Consider the following 20,462-nt stretch of genomic DNA (forward strand, 5'->3'; position numbering starts at 1 on the left):
GGGGTGGGTGGAAGGGAGGCTTAAGAGGGAGGGGATTTATGTATACATATAGCTGATTTACTTTGTTGTACAGCAGAAACTAACACAACATTGTAAAGCAATTATACTCCAATAAAAAAAAATGAAATGCCATTAATAATGATGTGTCATATGTGAGAGTGTGGGGCTGTGAATACCTAAGTCTTTGTAAGTGAAGGAAACAGACCAGTCCCAAACCAGTGATTTCTCTACATTGTGCTCACACAGAGCTTATCATCTAGTCTTTTTCATTAAATATAATAAAATAAGATACCATTTACTGAGTATTTGTATATATGAAGAATTTTTCCAAGATCTTCCACCCATTAATTCTTTTAATTTTTATAATAACCCTATGGGATATGTTCTACTTTTTACCCCAATTTCACAGATGATGAAATTGAGTAAAAAGGTAAAGTAACTTGCCAAGGGCACACATCTGTTCATTGACCAACCCGGGATTTGAACCAGAAGTTTCGATTCCATGACGGATTTCTTTATCTACCACCCTACCGTGCACAAAATGAAGCCTATTGCTAGTGATGGGGTGTGATCATAGAGCTCTGATAAGCCACTGCCTTCTTTTTAACTCATGTGGCCATTAACTCTACCATCTACAGGAGAAACAGAACCCAGAGTCTGAATTTCACTTGGAGAACTTGACAACCTGTGGATCAAATCTGTTTTCAGCGGGAACAGAGACAACCAGTCTCACTCTGAGCTATGGGTTCCTGCTCCTAATGAAATACCCTGAGGTTCAAGGTACAGCAAATATCCTAAGTATTTATGTAGGATAAAATATGAACTCCTGGCACTGGTGAGGGTGGGAAGATACCACTGGCAGTGACAACTTCTCTTTCTTTGGACTGCCTTGTAGAACGTCATGCAAAGGGTCATCCATGGTTTGATCAGAATTATATCAAATGATGCTGATAAGAAAGAGAGACCTTTATGAACCCAAAGGCTTTCATTTAAGTTTAAACACAGAGGAGCTTCTGAATCCCAACTCTTCCATATGTGATGCAATGCTGAAGAGTGAGCCCTATTTAGATGAGGGATGCATGGATTCCCACGATGGCTTCTCATTCTCGGCCTGCCCATACCTGGCTGTGTGACCTCAAACAAGTTATTTCACCTCACAGGCCTGTGTTTTTCCGTCTTGAGAATGGATCAGACTCCCCAAAGGGAATTTTTAGCTCCAATGTAATTTAAAATTAAAAAATGAAATTGTAGTAGCGTGATTTTCTCAAGCACGTTCTCAGAGCACAGGTCTTAGAAAGCCAGTGTTTATACTGCTTAACAAAATGGTGTTTGTCATTCCCACAAAATGTGTAGGACACTGGATGAGGCTGACAAAGGAGATGCTCCCACTAGAGTGAGGATTAAACATTTCCTCTCCACAGCTGCTTTGCCAGGAATCTGGGGTAAACCTTAATCCCTGCCACAGAGGTCATCTCCTCACCCATACAGGAGGACAAACCAATTCAGGCAGGAGGCCAAGGACATAGCTGATGCAGCTTTTATGTTTCCTGCAGCAAAATCTCTGGTCTTTTAGATCAGAAAATAGAAAATAGAAATTCCATTGAGGAGCAGACCCGTGGGCTGTTTAGCAACATGTCTTTGACCTTGGGAGCCTTTTCTAGGCCACTGTCTATTATACATCGTAAGCATTTCCAGGTATCCAGGGGACACATCTCTTGAGTAGCATTCATGATTCATGTCTTTGCAGCCAAAGTTCATGAAGAAATTGACCGTGTAATTGGATGCAACCAAAGCCCCTGCATGAAGGACAAGATAAAGCTGCCCTATACAGAGGCCGTGCTTCATGAGATACAAAGATACATCACCCTCCTTCCTTCTAACATGCCCCGTACTGTGGCCCGGGACACGAAATTCAGACAGTACTTCATCCCTAAGGTTAGAGGTGTCTGGGAAACCTGGGTGGGATAGAAGGGGCAGCATGATACCTCAGTGGGGCCTGTTAGAGGCATCTGAGTTCTGTTTCAGGAAGAGAGGCAATTGAGAGACATAGAAAGAACACAAGGTCAGAGTCACATGACCTGGGTTTGAAATCTGTCATTGCCATGCAGTGCACCCTCAGGCCATTATGTCACCTCTGTGGTCCTGTCTCTGCCTTCCTGGAATGGGGAAGCTGACCTGGGGCTCCCAAGGCCCCTCACACTCTCACGTAGAATGTATTGAGGGAGAAGTGATTTGCATTAATGCGAATGTTGTGGGAACAGAAACCTGATTTTCCATGATGGATTTTAAATAGGGGGAAGAGATGGAAAATGTATCTGCAGCTCTAAAGTAATCAAGTCAAATGTCAGCTTTCTTTAACCCGAATTCTTTCCTCTGAAGACCTCATATACCAGGACATTTGGGATATTGCTGCCCATGACAGTTAATAATTATCAAAAGAGTAGTCAGTCTTCTGTAGTCAGTCTTCTGTAGTGATTAAGGGGTTGGGTTTTACATTTAATCCATTCAAGAGTATAGAAGTGGAAGAAAAGGTGACAGAATACTGCAAAACTGAAACAGCTCCCAACCTTACTGCCAAACGTCAATGCAAAAGTCTATTAACACATAAGTCTAGCATCACATTAAAAATACTACATCACCAGCAAGTGAAGGTAATCAGGAACACAGGAATGGTCTAACACCAGAAAATCTGGCTTATTATCACCATATAAGTAGAACTTAGAGAAAAATCACATGATAATCACATTTGTACAGAAAATGCTTTTGATAATATTAAAGAGTTTAACCCTTAAAAAAATAGGAATAGATAAATACCTCATTAGCCATGGAAAACATATTTCCCAAATCATGCTTTTTGACTAAAAGCATTCCTATTAATATCAGGAATAAGACAAGGCTATCCACCATTACCAGTATTTAACTAGAATTAGAAAAATGTAATGAGGTAAAACATTTAAGAGGCGGGGTCGATTTGTAGGTGACATAATTGTACCTGGAAAACTCAAGAAAATTAACTTAAGTACCACAGCAAAAATAGAATTTTCCAGTGGTTGGGTACAAATTTATTATTAAAAAAATCAATTTCTACCCTATATAAAATAAAAGCTATGTTTTAAAAACATAATGAATAAAAGCTTTTTATTGATAAAAACGAGGATAAAATTTCTTATCAATGACCATTGATAAGAAATTTGCAAGATTTATACCAAAAAAAAAACCCCTTAAAATGTTAATGAAAGATACACAAGTTTTGAATAAATTAGATTTATTCTGTGTTCAGGTAGGAAGATAGCAGTTACCCTGAAATTAATCTATGCATTTATGAGATCTCAATGAAAATATAAACTAGATACTTTTTTGGAACTAAACTAACAGATCTCAAATTTGATGTGGGAAATTAAAAAATAAAGAATAGTCAGGGACAGGTCCTACCAAATATTAAAATATAAGGTCACAGTTATTAAAGCACTATAATACAGCTTCTTGAGTAGACAGATCAATCAAATAAAGTCTAGAAATAAATGTAATTATACATGGAAACTTAGTATATGATAAAGTGGCTTTTTCCTTGTAACCTAGAGGAAAAATATTGATTATTCAGTTGTAGAACTCCCAGGGGAGTTGGAAAAAAAAGAATAATAAATCCCTACCTCAAACTTTCATATAAAATAAATTTTATATGAAAATTTATTCTTGGTGGCTCAAATATATACACATAGGATATTAAACTATAAAAGTGCTAAGGATAAAAGCAATAATTTTTTTTGAGAATTTCAGAGTGAAGAAAGACTTTCTAACATTGACCAAAGAAAAGAGGAATAAGAGGGCTATACATTTAAAAATGGATAAATTTGGTTACATGCAAGTAAGAAAAATCTACCTAAGAAAAAGAAACAAAGTCAAAAGACAAATGACAAACTGAGACAAAATGTTTCATAGTTCATAAGAACAAAGAACTAATTACTGAAAAATAAAATGAACTCCTACAGTCAGCATGAAAAAACCCCAGAACCAACAGATAGAATGCATGGGAGACAAAATTTAAATTTGAGTGAAAGTAATTACAAATGGTTTTTAAATATGTGAAGATATACTTACACAATAAAATATATTGAAAATAAAAATGATAAAGAAACATGTTTTCACTTGTCACAATATGTTGGCAAGATATAAAAAAACATATGTTTTTGCTAGTAGTATAAATTGGTGTAACTTCCATGGAAGGCATCATTGCAATTTCTGTGAAAATTCAAAACGTGCATAGCAATTTGAAAAGCAGTTCCACTACTAGGAATTTATCCTTTGTGTATATTTCCCCCCAAATAATATTCATTGCAGCAGTATTGGTGCCGAATATTCATTTAAAAAGGACTTAAAATTATTATTATTATTATTTTTGGCCACGCTGCATGGCTTACAGGATCTTAGATCCCCGACCAGGGATCAAAAGTGGCCCCCGGCAGTGAAAGCACCAAGTCCTAACCACTGGACCGCCAGGGAATTCCCTAAAAATTATTTATGTAAAGTAGAATACTAAGCAAGCGACAGAACTCTACAGGATGCTACTATTTGTGGAAAAAGTAGGAAATAGGTGTGTACCTTTTTTTTTTAATCCATAAGATATCTCATAAAGGATATATCGTACACTGGTAACAGCGATTACATTAAGAAGGAAACCAGGGGACTTGAGTCTAGGAAAGAGACTTATTTTCACTTTGTACCCTTTTGTACTTTTTTTTTTTTGTATTTTATACCATGTGCATGTATTACCTACTCCAAAACTTGTGAAATAACGTTTCAGGAAATACGAAATGAGGTAAAAATGGGAAGAGGAGGCTTTCACTTAAACAGGGGTGCTTTATGACCCATAGATAGATGGGTCAAATTCTAACCATGCCACTTGCTAAAAGTATAACCTCAAGTAAGTTATTTCTTCTCTCTGAATCTCAATTTCTGCATTTATACAATGTGAAACAAACAAACAAACAAAAAGAGCCTACTGAATATGGTTGAAGTGAGAATTAAATTTATAAACTACTAAACACAGTGTCAGGTAAATGTGAAGCGTTCCGTATCAATGGTCATTATTATTGTGTCATTTAAATCTCACAAAATCTAATGGGGCAAAGAGGAAAGCCTATTGTTGTTACCCCACCCCGTTTTACAAGTGAGGGAAGTGGGGTTTGATCCAATAGATTTTATAGATTACAAGTTTCCATCTCTCATTTTCTTCCATTCACACTTGAATTCAGAAAGAAAAAAATTATGAAATGTGAGCTCTTTCAATTTGAGGCAACAATTCCAGTAAAGCGCATGTCTAGACAATATGGGTTGCAAACCTTAGCTTTTTAACAATTGATTATTGCACATTGACCATAACAGTGCTCTTCCCACAGAGAACCATCTTATTACTTGATAAAAGATCTTGTATGGTGATGTGTGTAAAAGAGCCATCACATGAGACAGTTTTCTCCAGGCAAACTTAAGAGTGCTCGATCCTATTTAATCCACTGTGATTAAAAGTACTAGACTTTTTAGGGACCAAAGGTAAGCATGATAACGTGCCACTCCACTCTCCATTTCTTGGTTCCAGGGCGCTACTGTATTGCCGTTACTGTCTTCGGTCCTGTACGATTGCAAGGAATTTCCCAACCCAGAGAAGTTTGACCCAGGTCACTTTTTGGATAAAAATGGCAGCGTCAGGAAAACAGAATACTTCGTGCCTTTTTCCATGGGTAAATACAAATACACCCCATCCAAACCATACACATGAACCTGTTGGATAACTTTTAGCTTTACTGAATATGGCATAACTAAGTAATCCACTGATGATAGCAAAGTCAATCAAATCAATCTGTTATAAACCCCCAAATCGGGATGGATCCATTTAAGTCTGTATACCAGTAGGATCAGGTAAGTCTTCCAGAGACTCTTTTGTTGTTTGGTGATTGAGTACAATGCTAGTTTTTAAAGAAACCAAGGCAAATCAATTTAATTCAGATGTCACACATTATCAGATAACAAAGGGACCTCCTTTTACAAACTCTTGCCTGTTGATCTCCCTTTCATAATATGACTTTTTCAAAACAAAATGTTCAAGTTTCTCTCTTCTTAAACAATTATTAACCATTATTAATTTTCTGATTCTTAGAGAGGCCATCAGAGACACCTTGGCCACTTCATCCTCTTTCTTCCCCTCTGAAATCCGGAGCCCCACATACGCTTGCCTCTTTGCAAGCGCTGGTTGGCTCCCAGTTGCTAGTTCTCATAAAGTCATAAAGACAACTTAGGATTGCTCAGCACCCATTCTTTTTCTTTGTTACCCTAGTCAATCATTTGATTAGTATTTTCAAAAATAACAGTATGTTTTATTTCTAATCACAGTGATAGTAAGTGTTCAATATAAAAGATGGAAAATGCAGAAAAGCAAAAAAAAAAAAAAAGAGAAAAGAGGGACTTCCCTGGTGGTGCAGTGGTTGGGAGTCCACCTGCCAATGCGGGAGACGCGGGTTCCGGCCCTGGCCCGGGGGCTCCTGCATACCAAGGAGCGAAGGCTGCTGGACCCGCGCGCTGGAGCCCTTGGGCTGTGGCTGCTGAGCCCGCGTGCCTGGGGCCAGAGCTCCGTGACGGGAGGAGCCGCTGCGGTGCCCCGGGCACCGCGGCGAGGAGTGGCCCCTGCTCTCCGCAGCCTGGTGGGGGGGTGGGGGGGGGCGGGGCGCGAGCAGCCGCGAGGACCCAGCGCAGCCATAAATAGATGGATGAGTGGATGGGTGGATTTGTAAAAAGGAAAAAAAGAAAAAGGAAAACCATTTGCAATTTCAGACTATAGCCTGAATTTCAGATTCAGGCTATAATCGCTGTTAATATTTTGCTATATATACTTCACACAGTTGTCTAGATATACATAATAAACGTATATTTTATTTTAAAAAATCAGGCTCATTCTGTACAATCTATTTGATAACCTGCTTTTGCTTAGTGTGTTGTGATATAAGACAGTATTAAATAATCTTCTGTACAAACATGTTTAGGTTGTGTTGCATGATAGATGTACAAGGATTTATTTAATTAATCCAGTATAGGTGGATGTCTAGTTTTCAACTAACTCATCAGTGTCATAAATAACAATGCAAGTGACACCCGCATAGGTGAATCTCTAATTCCTACAGATAAATCCCCAGAAGGAGAATTACTGAATTAAGAGTGAAAATTTCTTCAGAGAGTTTTGATATGTATTGACAAATATCCGTCTAGAAGAACTGTACCAGTTCATTGTCCTCCAGCAGTTTCTTAGCCATCCCTTTTCTGATCAGTGTTTTCATTGGCTGTTAGGAGTGTATAGTATTTGAATACGAGCTATTGTATTTGAATTTGGAGTAAGCTAATGGAACTGTCTCCTCCTTCCAGGGAAACGGGCATGTGTTGGAGAGGGCCTGGCCCGCGTGGAGTTGTTCCTGTTTCTCACCACCATTCTGCAAAACTTTGTCCTGAAGCCCCTGGGGGAGCCAAAGGACATAGAGACCAAACCCATTGTTACCGGGTTTATCAACATCCCACAACCCTATAAGCTGTGCTTTATCCCTAGACAAAAGAACGTTTCTCTTTTAACAATTTAAATCAAAGTAATTGCTTTTTCCTCTCATTCCTTCTCCCACCCCATAGTCTCTTTTCATTTTAAATACTGCTAGGACAGAAACACTACTCGCTAAAAGCTTGATGGACATTTGTTTAAACCTACAAATCCCTTGCCAAAAAGGATCTGGGTCCTGAAAACGCCAAGGGTAAAACAATATACTTATATCCTATAGAGTACTTTATAAACCATGATCCAGCCAAACCAGGCCCAGGCCCACGGAAGGCCTTTACTGAGACAATTGGCAAATAGTGGAGCCTTCACTCTCTCTGTGGCTTTGGAGATATGCTGATTTTCTATAGCTTTTCAAAATAGAGAAATTAATATAATGGCCTGTGTGTATTTTTTCCTATTTCCAATGGAAAGCACTTACATGATTTCTGCCACATTCACAAAATAAATCCTTTTTTTCCACAGTAGATTTTCTTTGAATGTTTGACTTTATATCAAGTCTCAGAAATCCCTTTCCTTGAGCTATGGGCACTCTATAATTAGAATATCATAAACAGATGAAATGATAATCCCCACCACAAATCTCTCCCTGCCCCACCCCATCTATTTGCAGCCATTGATTTACATGGGGGCCCAAGGAGCCCCCTTGGATAAGAATTCAAACCATGTTCATAGGTAGGATTCAGACATGCATAGTTACATCTTCTTCAGAAAGTGATGAGGGGCAGGGCTGGGGGTTGGAGAGCAAGTGGGCAGATTGCAAGGAAAGACTGAGTATTGCTAAGAGAACAGTGACCCAGAAGAGAATGGCTAGAACAGCTGCCCAGTGGTGGCCCAGTGGAGTGCTATGAGGAGTAGCTGCCACAAAAGGATGGCTCAAATGCCAGCAGGCAGCCCAGGCTCCAGGACATTGGGAGGGAAAGAAGCTTTGAAAGCAGAGCTTGGGACTTCCCAGGCGGTACAGTGGTTAAGACTCTGTGCTCCCTATGTAGGGGGCACAGGGTTTGATCCCTGGTCAGGGAACTAAGATCCTATATGCCACATGGCATGCCCCCCCCCCAAAAAAAATAAAAGAAAATAATAATAAAAAAATAAAAGCAGAGCTGAGTTTCTGGGTGTATACTCAAAAGAACTGATTTTTTTAAAGTTCTCTCCAACAGATATTTGTACACCCATGTTCCTAGCAGCATTATTCACAATAGCCAAAAATGTGGAAACAACCCAAACGTCCATTAGTGGATGAATGGATAAACAAAGAGTGATTATATACATACAACGGAATATTATTCAGCCTTCAAAAAGAAGGATTTATAGTCTAACGCATGTTACAAATGGATGAACCTTGAAGACATTATGCCAAGTGAAATAAGCCAGTCACAAAAGGACAAATATTGTATGATTCCATTTATATGAGGTACCTGGAGTAGTCAAACTCACAGAGACGAAGTAGAATGGTGCTTGCAGGGGGAAGGGGGAGAATGGGGAGTTATTGTTTAATGGGTATGGAGTTTCAATTTGGGAAGATAAAGTTCTGGAGATAGACGACGGTGATGATTGCATAGCAATGTGCATGTACTTAATGCCACTAAACTGTACACTTAAAAATGGGTAAAACGGTAAGTTTTACATCGTGTATACTTTATCACACAAAAGAAGTAGAGCCGACGTCCTTGAGGTGGGGATTTTGAAGCTGTAAATTTTGGATCTAAATGTTAATGTGATTTGCTAACATGTGAGCATCTCTGTTTTTTTCCCACCCTCACACTCCTTTCTAGCTAACAAGAGTTTTGTCTTTTGTCACTCAGAGTCTCCTCCTTCCATGAATTCTGAGAAGTTTTGAATTTGCCAGCTAGGTTCCCTAACTTGGGATGCAGAACTAGTAGAATGAAGAGAGAACAGACAGAAGAGGAAACTAGTTTGGGAGGTGAGGTTAAATTCCATAATAAGATAACATAATGATGGGACTTACCTGGTGGTCCAGTGGTTAAGAATCTGCCTGCCTATAGGACATTCCATCCAAAAACAGCAGATTACACTTTCTTCTCAAGTGCACATGGAGCATTCTCCAGGATAGAGCACATCTTGGGTCACAAATCAAGCCTCAGTAAATTTAAGAAAATTGAAATCATATCAAGCATCTTTTCTGACCACAACGCTATGAGATTAGATATCAATTAGAAGGAAAAAAACATAAAAAACACAAACACATGGAGGCTAAACAATACGTTACTAATAACCAAGAGGTCACTGAAGAAATCAAAGAGGAAATCAAAAAATACCTAGAGGCAAATGACAATGAAAACATGAAGATCCAAAACCTATGGGATGCAGCAAAAGCAGTTCTAAGAGGGAAGTTTAGAGCAATACAATCCTACCTCAGGAAACAAGAAAAATCTCAAATAAACAATCTAACCTTACACTTAAAGGAACTACAGAAACAAGAACAAACAAAACCCAAAGTTAGTAGAAGGAAAGAAATCATAACGATCAGAGCAGAAATAAATGAAATAGAAACAAAGAAAACAATAGCAAAGATCAATAAAACTAAAAGCTGGTTGTCTGAGAAGATAAACAAAATTGATAAGCCCTTAGCTAGACTCATCAAGAAAAAGAGGGAGAGGACTCAAATCAATAAAATTAGAAATGAAAAAGAAGTGACAATGGACACCACAGAAATACAAAGCATCATAAGAGACTACTACAAGCAACTCTATGCCAATAAAATGAGCAACCTGGAAGAAAGGGACAAGTTCTTAGAAAGGTATAACCTTCCAAGACTGAACCAGGAAGAAATAGAAAATATGAACAGACCAATCACAAGTAATGAAATTGAAACTGTGATTAAAAATCTTCCAACAACAACAACAAAAAAATCTTCCAACAAACAAAAGTGCAGGACCAGATGGCTTCACAGGTGAATTCTATCAAACATTTAGGGAAGAGCTAACACCCATCCTTCTCAAACTCTTCCAAAAAATTGCAGAGGAAGGAACACTCCCAAACTCATTCTATGAGACCCCCATCACCCTGATACCAAAACAAGACAAAGATACTCCAAAAAAAGAAGATTACAGACCAATATCACTGATGAGTATAGATGCAAAAATCCTCAACAAAATACTAGCAAACAGAATCCAACAACACATTAAAAGGATCATACACCACGATCAAGTGGGATTTATCCCAGGGATGCAAGGATTCTTCAATATATGCAAATCAATCAATGTGATACACCATATTAACAAATTGAAGAATAAAAACCATATGATCATCTCAATAGTTGCAGAAAGGCTTTTGACAAAATTCAACACCTATTTATGATAAAAACTCTCCAGAAAGTAGGCATAGAGGGAACCTACCTCAGCATAATAAAGGCCTCATACGACAAACCCACAGCAAACATCATTCTCAATGGTGAAAAACTGAAAGCATCAGGAACAAGACAAGGATGTCCACTCTCACCAGTATTATTCAACATAGTTTTGGAAGTCCTAGCCACGGCAATCAGAGAAGAAAAAGGAATCCAAATAGGAAAAGAAGAAGTAAAACTGTCACTGTTTGCAGATGACATGATACTATACAAAGAGAATCCTAAAGATGCCACCAGAAAACCACTAGAGCTAATCAGTGAATCTGGTAAAGTTGCAGGGTACAAAATTAATGCACAGAAATCTCTTGCATTCCTATACACTAATGGTGAAAAATCTGAAAGAGAAATTAAGGAAACACTCCCATTTACCACTGCAACAAAAAGAATAAAATACCTAGGAATACCTAGGGAGGTAAAAGACGTGTACTCAGAAAACTATAAGACACTGATGAAAGAAATCAAAGATGACACAAACAGATGGAGAGATATACCATGTTCTTGGATTGGAAGATCAATATTGTGAAAATGACTATACTACCCAAAGCAATCTACAGAATCAATGCAATCCCTATCAAATTACCAATGGCGTTTTTTACAGAACTAGAACAAAAAATCCTAAAATTTGTATGGAGACACAAAAGACCCCGAATAGCCAAAGCAGTCTCAAGGGGATAGAAAGGAGCTGGAGGAATCAGACTCCCTGAGTCTGACTGTATTACAAAGCTACAGTAATCAAGACAATATGGTACTGGCACAAAACCAGAAATATAGATCAATGCAACAGGATAGAAAGCCCAGAGATAAATCCCCACACCTGTGGTCAACTAATCTATGACAAAGGAAGCAAGGATATACAATGGAGAAAAGACAGTCTCTTCAATAAGTGGTGCTGGGAAAACTGGACAGCTACATGTAAAAGAATGAAATTAGAACACTCCCTAACACCGTACACAAAAATAAACTCAAAATGGATTAGAGACCTAAATGTAAGACCGGACACTATAAAACTCTTAGAGGAAAACATAGGAAGAACACTCTTTCACATAAATCACAGCAAGATCTTTTTTGATCCACCTCCTAGAGTAATGGAAATAAAAACAAAAATAAACAAATGGGACCTAATGAAACTTCAAAGCTTTTGCAAAGCAAAGGAAACTACAAACAAGACAAAACAACAACCCTGAGTGGGAGAAAATATTTGCAAACAAATCAACGGACAAAGGATTAATCTCCAAAATATATAAACAGCTCATGCAGCTCAATATTAAAAAAACAAACAACCGAATCAAAAACTGGGCAGAAGACCTAAATAGACATTTCCCCAAAGAGGACATACAGATGGCCAAGAAGCACATGAAAAGCTGCTCAACATCACTAATTATTAGAGAAATGAAATCAAAACTACAAGGAGGGGCTTCCCTGGTGGCTCAGTGGTTATGAATCTGCCTGCCAATGCAGGGGACACAGGTTCGAGCCCTGATCCAGGAAGATCCCACATGCCGTGGAGCAACTAAGCCCGTGAGCCACAACTACTGAGCCTACATGCCACAAGTACTGAAGCCCTCTCGCCTAGGACCTGTGCTCTGCAAGAAGAGAAGCCACTGTAATGAGAGGCCTGTGCACCACAAAGAAGAGTAGCCCCTGCTCACCACAACTAGAGAAAGCCCATGTGCAGCACCAAAGACCCAATGCAGCCAAAAAATAAATTAAAAAAATTTTTTTAATTTTTAAATTAAATGGCCTATACTCTCAGAATTCCTAAGGTCGAGGGGTGTGTGGGCGTTTCCCACAGATGAGATATTAGCCTGGGAGAGAGAGATCTTAAAGGGTTTCCACCCAAGAGAATAGCAGCTAGCTTTGTATTGTGGGCATGGTTGGCACCTCCTATATTAACAAAGTTAGGTCAGAAAGAGTCTCATATAACTCAGCAATAAAAAGACTACCCAATTTAAAAATGGGCAAAGCATTTGTATAAACATTTCTCCAAAGAAGATATGCAAATGGCCAATAAACACATGAGAAGGTTCTCAATATCATTAGTCACCAGAGGAATGCAAATCAAAACCACAATGACATACCACTTCACACCTACTAGTAAGATAAAATTAAAAAGATAATAACAAGTGTTTTCAAGAACGTGGAGAAGGTGGAATCCTCATATATTTCTGGTGTGAATGTAAAATGGTGCCGCCACATTGGAAAACAGTTTGGCATTTCCTCAAAATGTTAAGCATAGTGTTACCATATTACCCAGCACTTTCACCTAGGTGTCTACCCAAGAGAAATGAAAATATATGTAAACACAAAATCTTGTACAAGAATGTTCATAGGATGATTCATAATAATTAAGAAGTGGAAACAAGCCAAATGTCCATCGACTAATGAATGGATAAACAAAAGGTGTTATATCCATACAATGGAATATTTTATGGCTATAAAAAGGGAATGAAGTACTGATACTTGCTACAACATGGATGAATCTTGAAAGCAGCCAGACACAAAAGACCACGTATTATATGATTCCATTTACATGAAATGTCCAGAATAAGCAAATCCATAGAGACAGAAAATAGATTAGTGATGGTGTAGGTCTGGAAAGTGAGTGCAAATGGCTAGGGAGTTTTCTTGAAGGGTGATGAAAACATTCCGAAATTAGATTGCAGTGATGATTGCACAATTCTGTATTTTCTAAAAACCACTGAACTGTACCCTTAAATGGGTGAGCTTTATAGTATGTGAATTATATCTCAATAAAGCTGTTTTTTTTTGTTTTTGTTTTTGTTTTTGGCTGTGCCGTGCAGCTTCTGGGGTCTTAGATCCCCTACCAGGGATCAAACCCGGGCCCTGGCAGTGAAAGTGTCGAGTCCTAACCACTGGACCACCAGGGAATTCCCATAAAGCTGTCTTTTTTGAAAAAAAGAATATATACACAAGCACAAAAGCATCAAGAATTAGCATACATTTTCCTGATAAAATAGAAGCATGATGACTAGTAAGTACTTTCTGGCTCATAGGTGTCTTCTAAACACTGCCTCAGGTCATGCAACAGTCAAAACTCAGTTTCAAGGCAATGTCCCAGGTCAAAGCAAGCTAGGACATCAGAAGTCTAGAATTGGAACAGGCTAGTAAGGGGAAGGGAACATCCTAGTTTCAGGCACAGTCAGAACTGGAGGCAATTGGGCCACTTACAGAATCAACAATTCAATCTAGAGTTTTCAAGAAATCTTGGTAAATTGAGGCTAGATTGAAGCTGATGCTGTTATAGGAGGAGGAGGTGGGAGAGATGGATTCAAGTGCATGCATAGATCCTGTCTTATTGGTATTTCTACAGATTTAAAATCACAGCCAGAAATGTTTAGGACAAAATGCCTTTAGGCTTAGAGATATCAACTTTTAAGTCTCAAAGGCCTTTACATAATCGGTACAAAAATTATATTGGGTGGTCAGTTCTAGCTCTGAATTTTCAGTGAAGCTGGACTTAACTTCATAGTTATGGTCATTTAGGATGAAATAACCCTCATGAATTTCCATTCTCAGGGCCATTATAAACAAACCCCAAGAAGCTTGCTCAGGACTCTCTTTCCTATTTATCTTCTCCATTAATTTCAAACACAGAAGGAATATGTTTCTTCATTGATGACCTAGTTGCTCAAACTGAAAAAAAATTATTTTGTTCTAAGGTAACAATTATTTTTATCTTTAGGGTCAGTGCTTTCTTCAGGAGGGAGCATAGAATAAAATAAAGGTAATAGGTTTTATTTATTTATTTCTTAAATTAATTTTTATTGGAGTATAGTTGCTTCACAATGTTGTGTTAGTTTTTACTGTACAGCAAAGTGAATCAGCTATACATATACATATATCTTCTCTTTTTTGGCTTTCCTTCCCATTTAGGTCACCACAGAGCATTGTGTAGAGTTCCCTGAGCTATACAGTAGGTTCTCATTAGTTATCTATTTTATACATAGTATCAATAGTGTATATAGGTCAATCCCAATCTCCCAATTCATCCCACCCCCCTTTCCCCCCTTGGTATCCATACGTTTGTTCTCTATGTCTGTGTCCCTATTTCTGCTTTGCAAATAAGATCATTTATACAATTTTTTGGTAATAGGTTTTAAAATCTGATCATATCTGACGTATTCTAGCTGTGTGACATTGGGCAGGTCCAGACTTTCTCAGATCTTCATCTAAAAAATGGAATTAACACCACCTACCTTCCAGGTTAGGAGGGTGAGGATTAATGATAATGTATGTATTTTCCCTGGCAATTAGGAGGGGCTCATAAATGATGGTTTTTATTATCAAGTCACTGAAAATTCTCCCACAGTCAATGCAAATTCAAGCTTTTAGCCATTCATTACTTTTTTTCTACTCTGTTTCCTGTTTTAATGTGTGATATTCCATGCTCAGTTACAATTAAATCAATTAATATTGGTTATTATATTTCTCTGGTATAATAGTGATGTTGGATTTCTCTTATACTTCTTATTATAATGTTGTATTTCTCTGAATCTAAGATGCCATCTGTTTTAAGATACATTTCTGTTTCAGAAACATTAAAATGTGAAATCAAGAGCACCTTAGAATCAATGAAATATAGTTGCCCCCTGCTACATTTGGACCCATAGACTGTTACTGGTCCAGTTAACAGGTTGCTCAAAGTCTGATGTATGTTGGTCCCTTCATCACAGATGACCAGATCACTTGGATTCAGGCTCCTCTTTTCCAGTTAACCTAATACCCTGATACCCTCATACCTCACATGATGTCGTATCAGTAAACACACATTACATTAATTTTTTCAAACTCAGAAAGAACCTCTTTACTCCCAGTAAGGATTACACAGGTACAGGCTATTGACAAATTAGGCAACACTGGTACACAGAACGGATTCAGAGTCCATGCCATGCACGTTTTCCATCAGCTAGAGGGCAATCTGAATCAACGTGTCACTAAACCAACAATTGCCCTGTTGGAAGCAGGGTTAGTGGGAGCATGTGGAAGAGCCTGGATTTCTGGAATTCCAGTGAGTCATTTCCTGCCCTGTTATAAGGTCAACAAAATGTGAATAGAGAGGAGATAGTTCATTTTTTGTTATTACTCTTCAGAATTTGTTTAATCCCTGTTATATACCAAGTATAGGTTAAGGACTGGGAATCCAGAAAGAAGATATTGTCCCTGGTCTTAAGGGCCTTATGCTTTAATCATGGAAGACAAACAAATAGACCAAAAGTGATAGCATAATGCTATGTTTGTAGAGAAGTACGCACAGAGTTTTCTAAGGAAACACAAGAAAGGTACCACAGAAGTCAGACCAGAGGTAAATGATAGAAAAGTTTTATAGAAAATGATGCCTGCACTTGGTTTTGAAACACAAATAGGAGTCAGCTAGCTTCCAAATGGAGGGAGAGGAGTTGTTTAAACACTCTTTTATGCTGGTGTATTTTACCATAATTTTTTAAAATTGGAGGGGAAAAAATGCAGTCTTTTGAAAGACTGCTCGTTGTTTGGTAAAACCAGCAGGAAGCAAGGGTGTTAGGGAAGAGAGGTGAGAAAGTCAGTGATCGCCAGGTGCTGGAGGGCTTTGTTTCCGGGACAGATGTTTGGAATTAACCGAGAAGAATGGAAAACCAATAAAGGGTCTGAAGGGTAGAAGGGAGGGGCGAGCGGGAGGCGCGACGTGGTTGCGTTGAAGGAAGAGCACGAGGTGTGCAGCTGGCGTGGGTGAGTTCCAGGCAGCAGGGCCGATCCAGGCAGGGGTGAAGGAGCGCAGAACCAAGCAGTGGCTGTGCAGGGGAGAAGCAGGAAGCGTGGTGAGGATGGCAGCAAAGAGGGTGAGTAAACGCGGGAGGTGAATGAGAAGGGAGAATTTCGACCAGCTCCCATGTTTTCAACTTGGGCAACAGGTGGCGCCATATCCCAAGAAGAGCTGCTCTGGGGGCAAACAGGCGGCATTTAGATTTAACGGGTTACGCCTGAGGGCCCTGAGGAAGGGGCAAAGGGGGAAGGCATCCTAGTCAAGGCAATATGGGACATAAATACAACTGACATGTGCACAGCACACTACAGATTATACAAAACTGTTTTTGTTTTTTTTTTGCGGTACGCGGGCCTCTCACTGCTGTGGCCTCTCCCGTTGCGGAGCACAGGCTCCGGACGCGCAGGCTCAGCGGCCATGGCTCACGGGCCCAGCCGCTCCGCAGCATGTGGGATCCTCCCGGACCGGGGCACGAACCCGCGTCCCCTGCATCGGCAGGCGGACTCTCAACCACTGCGCCACGAAGGAAGCCCCAGATTATACAAAACTGTTATTGACAAGTGAGACGTGACTGGAGCAGATAATGTGTGTTGGGGGGCGAAGTTCTGAGGGAAGTTTATCTGGTCGGGAGGAGCAGCTGTTTATAGAGAGTCGTGAACATCCAATCCTGGAGGTCCCGCTAGATCCAAAAATAGAAGAAATCCCGGAAGGGTTGCATTTAGGGGCAAGCATATTCAAGAATATTTCTTCTGACAAATTCCAGTTAAAGATAGCAGGGAAGGGGCATTTTGAATTCACTTCCAAGTCCTGAAACCAACTGAAAGCAAAATAAAAGAGCAAAAAGTAAAAAAGAAACTTCCACCTTCTATTAACAAGGCAAAAGTTATAAAACAAAACCATGAAGAATGGCTGCCAAATGAAGAGAATTTTGACCTAAAATATATGAGAACACAGAGCCAACACATCCCTGCACAGATTCTGGGAAAGAGATCAGTTTACCTAAAATTAAGTGTCATGTTCCTGAGAAGTACATGCAGTGATCCTCTGCGGGTAGATGGACAAGGTACAAGGTCTGACAAAGGATGGGTCAGAGATGGTCAGTGTTCTGTAATATCTGTCCTCTCTTTTTACTGTAAGAGAACCTCTGATTTTTAAAAATCGAAGTAGAGTTAATTTACAATGTTGTGTTAGTTTCTGGTGTTCAGCAAAGTGCTTCAGTTTTATATATATATATATATATATATATATATATATATAATATATTCTTTTTAAGATTGTTTTCCATTATAGGTTATTACAACATGTTCAATATAGTTCCCTGTGCTATATATACCAGGACCTCTGGTTTTTTAGCCAAGCACATGGCTGGCTGGCTGGGATAAAGACTGCATCTGTTGGCTTCCCTGCATGTGGGCATGACCATGTGACTGCTTTCTAGCCTATGAGATGTAAGTGGGAGTCATGTGTAAAACTGTGGAAAGTTTGCTTTTGTTTTTATTTTTTTAAGCAACTTTATTGAGATATAATGCACACACCCTCTGTAAATGGAATCATACAATATGTGGGTTTTTTGTGACTGGTTTCTCTCATTTAGCATAATGTTTTCAAAGTTCATGTCTCAGCATGGATCAGTACTTCATTTCTTTTTATTGCTGAATATGTATCTAGCACATTTCATTTATCCATTCTTACCAGCAGGGTATGAGGGTGGGAAGTTTGCTTTTGAAGGAAGAAGGTGTGCTCCTTCCTGGTGGCTGGATTGTGAATGTGACAATGGGGCTGGAACATCTGTCTGGACAATAAGTTAAGTGTGTGTTGAGTTAAGTGTTGTGAGGAGCCTGGGACATTTGATGAGCACAACACTGGTCTTGAACCTATTGCTTCCAAGCTCCATTTATGTAAGAAAGAGGTCAAGCTCCAATCATTTGGCATTTTCTGTCTAGTCCTGAAGCATATAGGGTGTTGCAGGCAGGGAACACTGATGAAAATCAGAGAATATAGAGAAAGCCATTCAGAAAGGCAGAATAGCAGGGAGGTGGCAAAAGGAAGAGTTCAGGAAGAAAAATAAAAGAAAAAAAGAAGAGCATTACAAAGAGCTCAGCACAGCCTTGGAGCATCAGGAGCACATGGCTTTTTATAAGAGACACTGACAGCTTTGATTTTGTGGCAGGTTTTTTTTTTTTTTTTTTTTGCGGTATGCAGGCCTCTCACTGTTGTGGCCTCTCCTGTTGCGGAGCACAGGCTCCGGACGCGCAGGCTCAGCGGCCATGGCTTATGGGCCCAGCCGCTCCGCGGCATGTGGGATCTTCCCGGATCGGGGCACGAACCCGTGTCCCCTGCATCGGCAGGCGGACTCTCAACCACTGCGCCACCAGGGAAGCCCCTTGTGGCAGGTTTTGATGAGTAAATGAAACTTACTGCAAAGGGCAGATAAATGCACTTTGAAAAGGTATCAACCCAATAATCTTGAAAATATAAATTTCATTTAAGTTTAAATTGTTTCTGTTACACTCTTTTTCCTTCTCTACAAATGTTGTTGAAAAAACATAGCAACATAATCACCATCCCTTAATGATTTCTGTTTTTTTTTTCTTTAGAGCCATTAGTTGACAACTAGTATTTCATCTTGTGAAGAAACATTTTTCCAAAGGTAAGTGATTCCTTCAGCTTTATATCAACTTCTTTTTCTTCTGTTAAATATATGTTCAATGTCATAATTTTTATTTTTAAAAGCGTAAAGACTATGATCCTTTTTTGTAAAATTATCTATCCCTCTATCTGCAAATTCATTCTTTTACAAATATTTAGTGAGCACCTAGTATGTGTTAAACATTATGTTAAGTGTTGAGGACAAAGTAGTGAGAAGAAAAAGACCAAAAAAAAAAAAAAAAGCAAGACAGTAATCCTTGCCTTCATACAACTTACATTTTAGTGGTAAATACAACCCCCCAAAAAATGAACAAATAATTATATAGTTTGCCTTTAGATAATGATAAGTATTATGAAGAATAATAAAGTAAAGAAATAGAGAATGGTAAGGTGTGGCAGCCAGGGACTAATTTAGGTGGGAAGGTCAGGGTGGTGGTATTTGAGTGTGGACTTAAGTGATGTAAAGGGAAGACATTTAAGATAAGAACATGCAAACATTTAAGATAAGAGCGTTCCAGGCAGAAAAAATAGTAAGTATGAAGGTCCTGGGGTAGATAAAAGCTTGGTATGTTTAAGAAATTAAAAGGATTTTGTGACCGTTGCTTACTGGCCCTTTTTGCTATTGTAAGAATTTTTTATTTTAAGTATGGGAAATCACTGAAATGTTTTGAGTCAGAAAGTAATTTAGTTTATGTTTTTAAAACACTCTGGCTACTGTGTAGGGAATAAAACTAGTAGGGCAAAAAAAAAAATGGAAATGGAGAATATTTGAGGAGGCTTTTGTCATTGTCCAAACAAGAAACCTATGATGGGGCTATTGTCACCATCCAAGCAAGTAAGATATGGTCACCTGGACTAAGATGACAGTGGTCAAGGTGAGAGAAATAGTCAGTTTCCAGACATACATTCAAAGCAGTCTGTATAACTTGATGATATGGGGAGTGAGATAAAGAGAGGGATTGTGGATGAGTCCTAGGTTTTGGTCTAAGAAATTGGATCAATCATGGTAATATTTGCCAATTTGGGGAAACTGAAAAGGGAAAGAACAGATTTTAAGAGTCATCACAATAAGATTGATTGCCACCAGTTGATTGTCA

General features: G+C 38.8%; 2 protein-coding genes across 4 annotated transcripts in view; both read left to right on the forward strand.

Moving 5' to 3' along the window:
- LOC307175621 (cytochrome P450 2C23-like) overlaps positions 1–7,877 on the forward strand; it is a 32,372-nt gene extending 24,495 nt beyond the window's left edge. The window contains exons 4-7 of one of the 2 annotated variants that reach the window (XM_079900909.1): positions 639–780; positions 1,748–1,935; positions 5,594–5,735; positions 7,408–7,877. In XM_079900909.1, the coding sequence (XP_079757035.1) occupies positions 639–780; positions 1,748–1,935; positions 5,594–5,735; positions 7,408–7,616 (681 nt within the window). In that variant the 3' untranslated portion in view covers positions 7,617–7,877. Of the gene's footprint in view, positions 1–638; positions 781–1,747; positions 1,936–5,593; positions 5,922–7,407 lie in introns of those variants that run through there. The other variant, XM_079900910.1, reaches the window with a different exon arrangement.
- Positions 7,878–16,524: 8,647 nt separating this feature from the next.
- CPN1 (carboxypeptidase N subunit 1) overlaps positions 16,525–20,462 on the forward strand; it is a 44,238-nt gene continuing 40,300 nt past the window's right edge. The window contains exons 1-3 of one of the 2 annotated variants that reach the window (XM_079899316.1): positions 16,525–16,792; positions 18,007–18,164; positions 19,314–19,366. The gene's annotated coding sequence lies outside the window, so the exon portion shown is untranslated. The remainder of the gene's footprint in view (positions 16,793–18,006; positions 18,165–19,313; positions 19,367–20,462) is intronic. The other variant, XM_079899317.1, reaches the window with a different exon arrangement.

The sequence above is a fragment of the Stenella coeruleoalba genome (genome assembly GCF_951394435.1).
Source record: "Stenella coeruleoalba genome assembly, chromosome: 16".
NCBI classification, from domain to species: domain Eukaryota; kingdom Metazoa; phylum Chordata; class Mammalia; order Artiodactyla; family Delphinidae; genus Stenella; species Stenella coeruleoalba.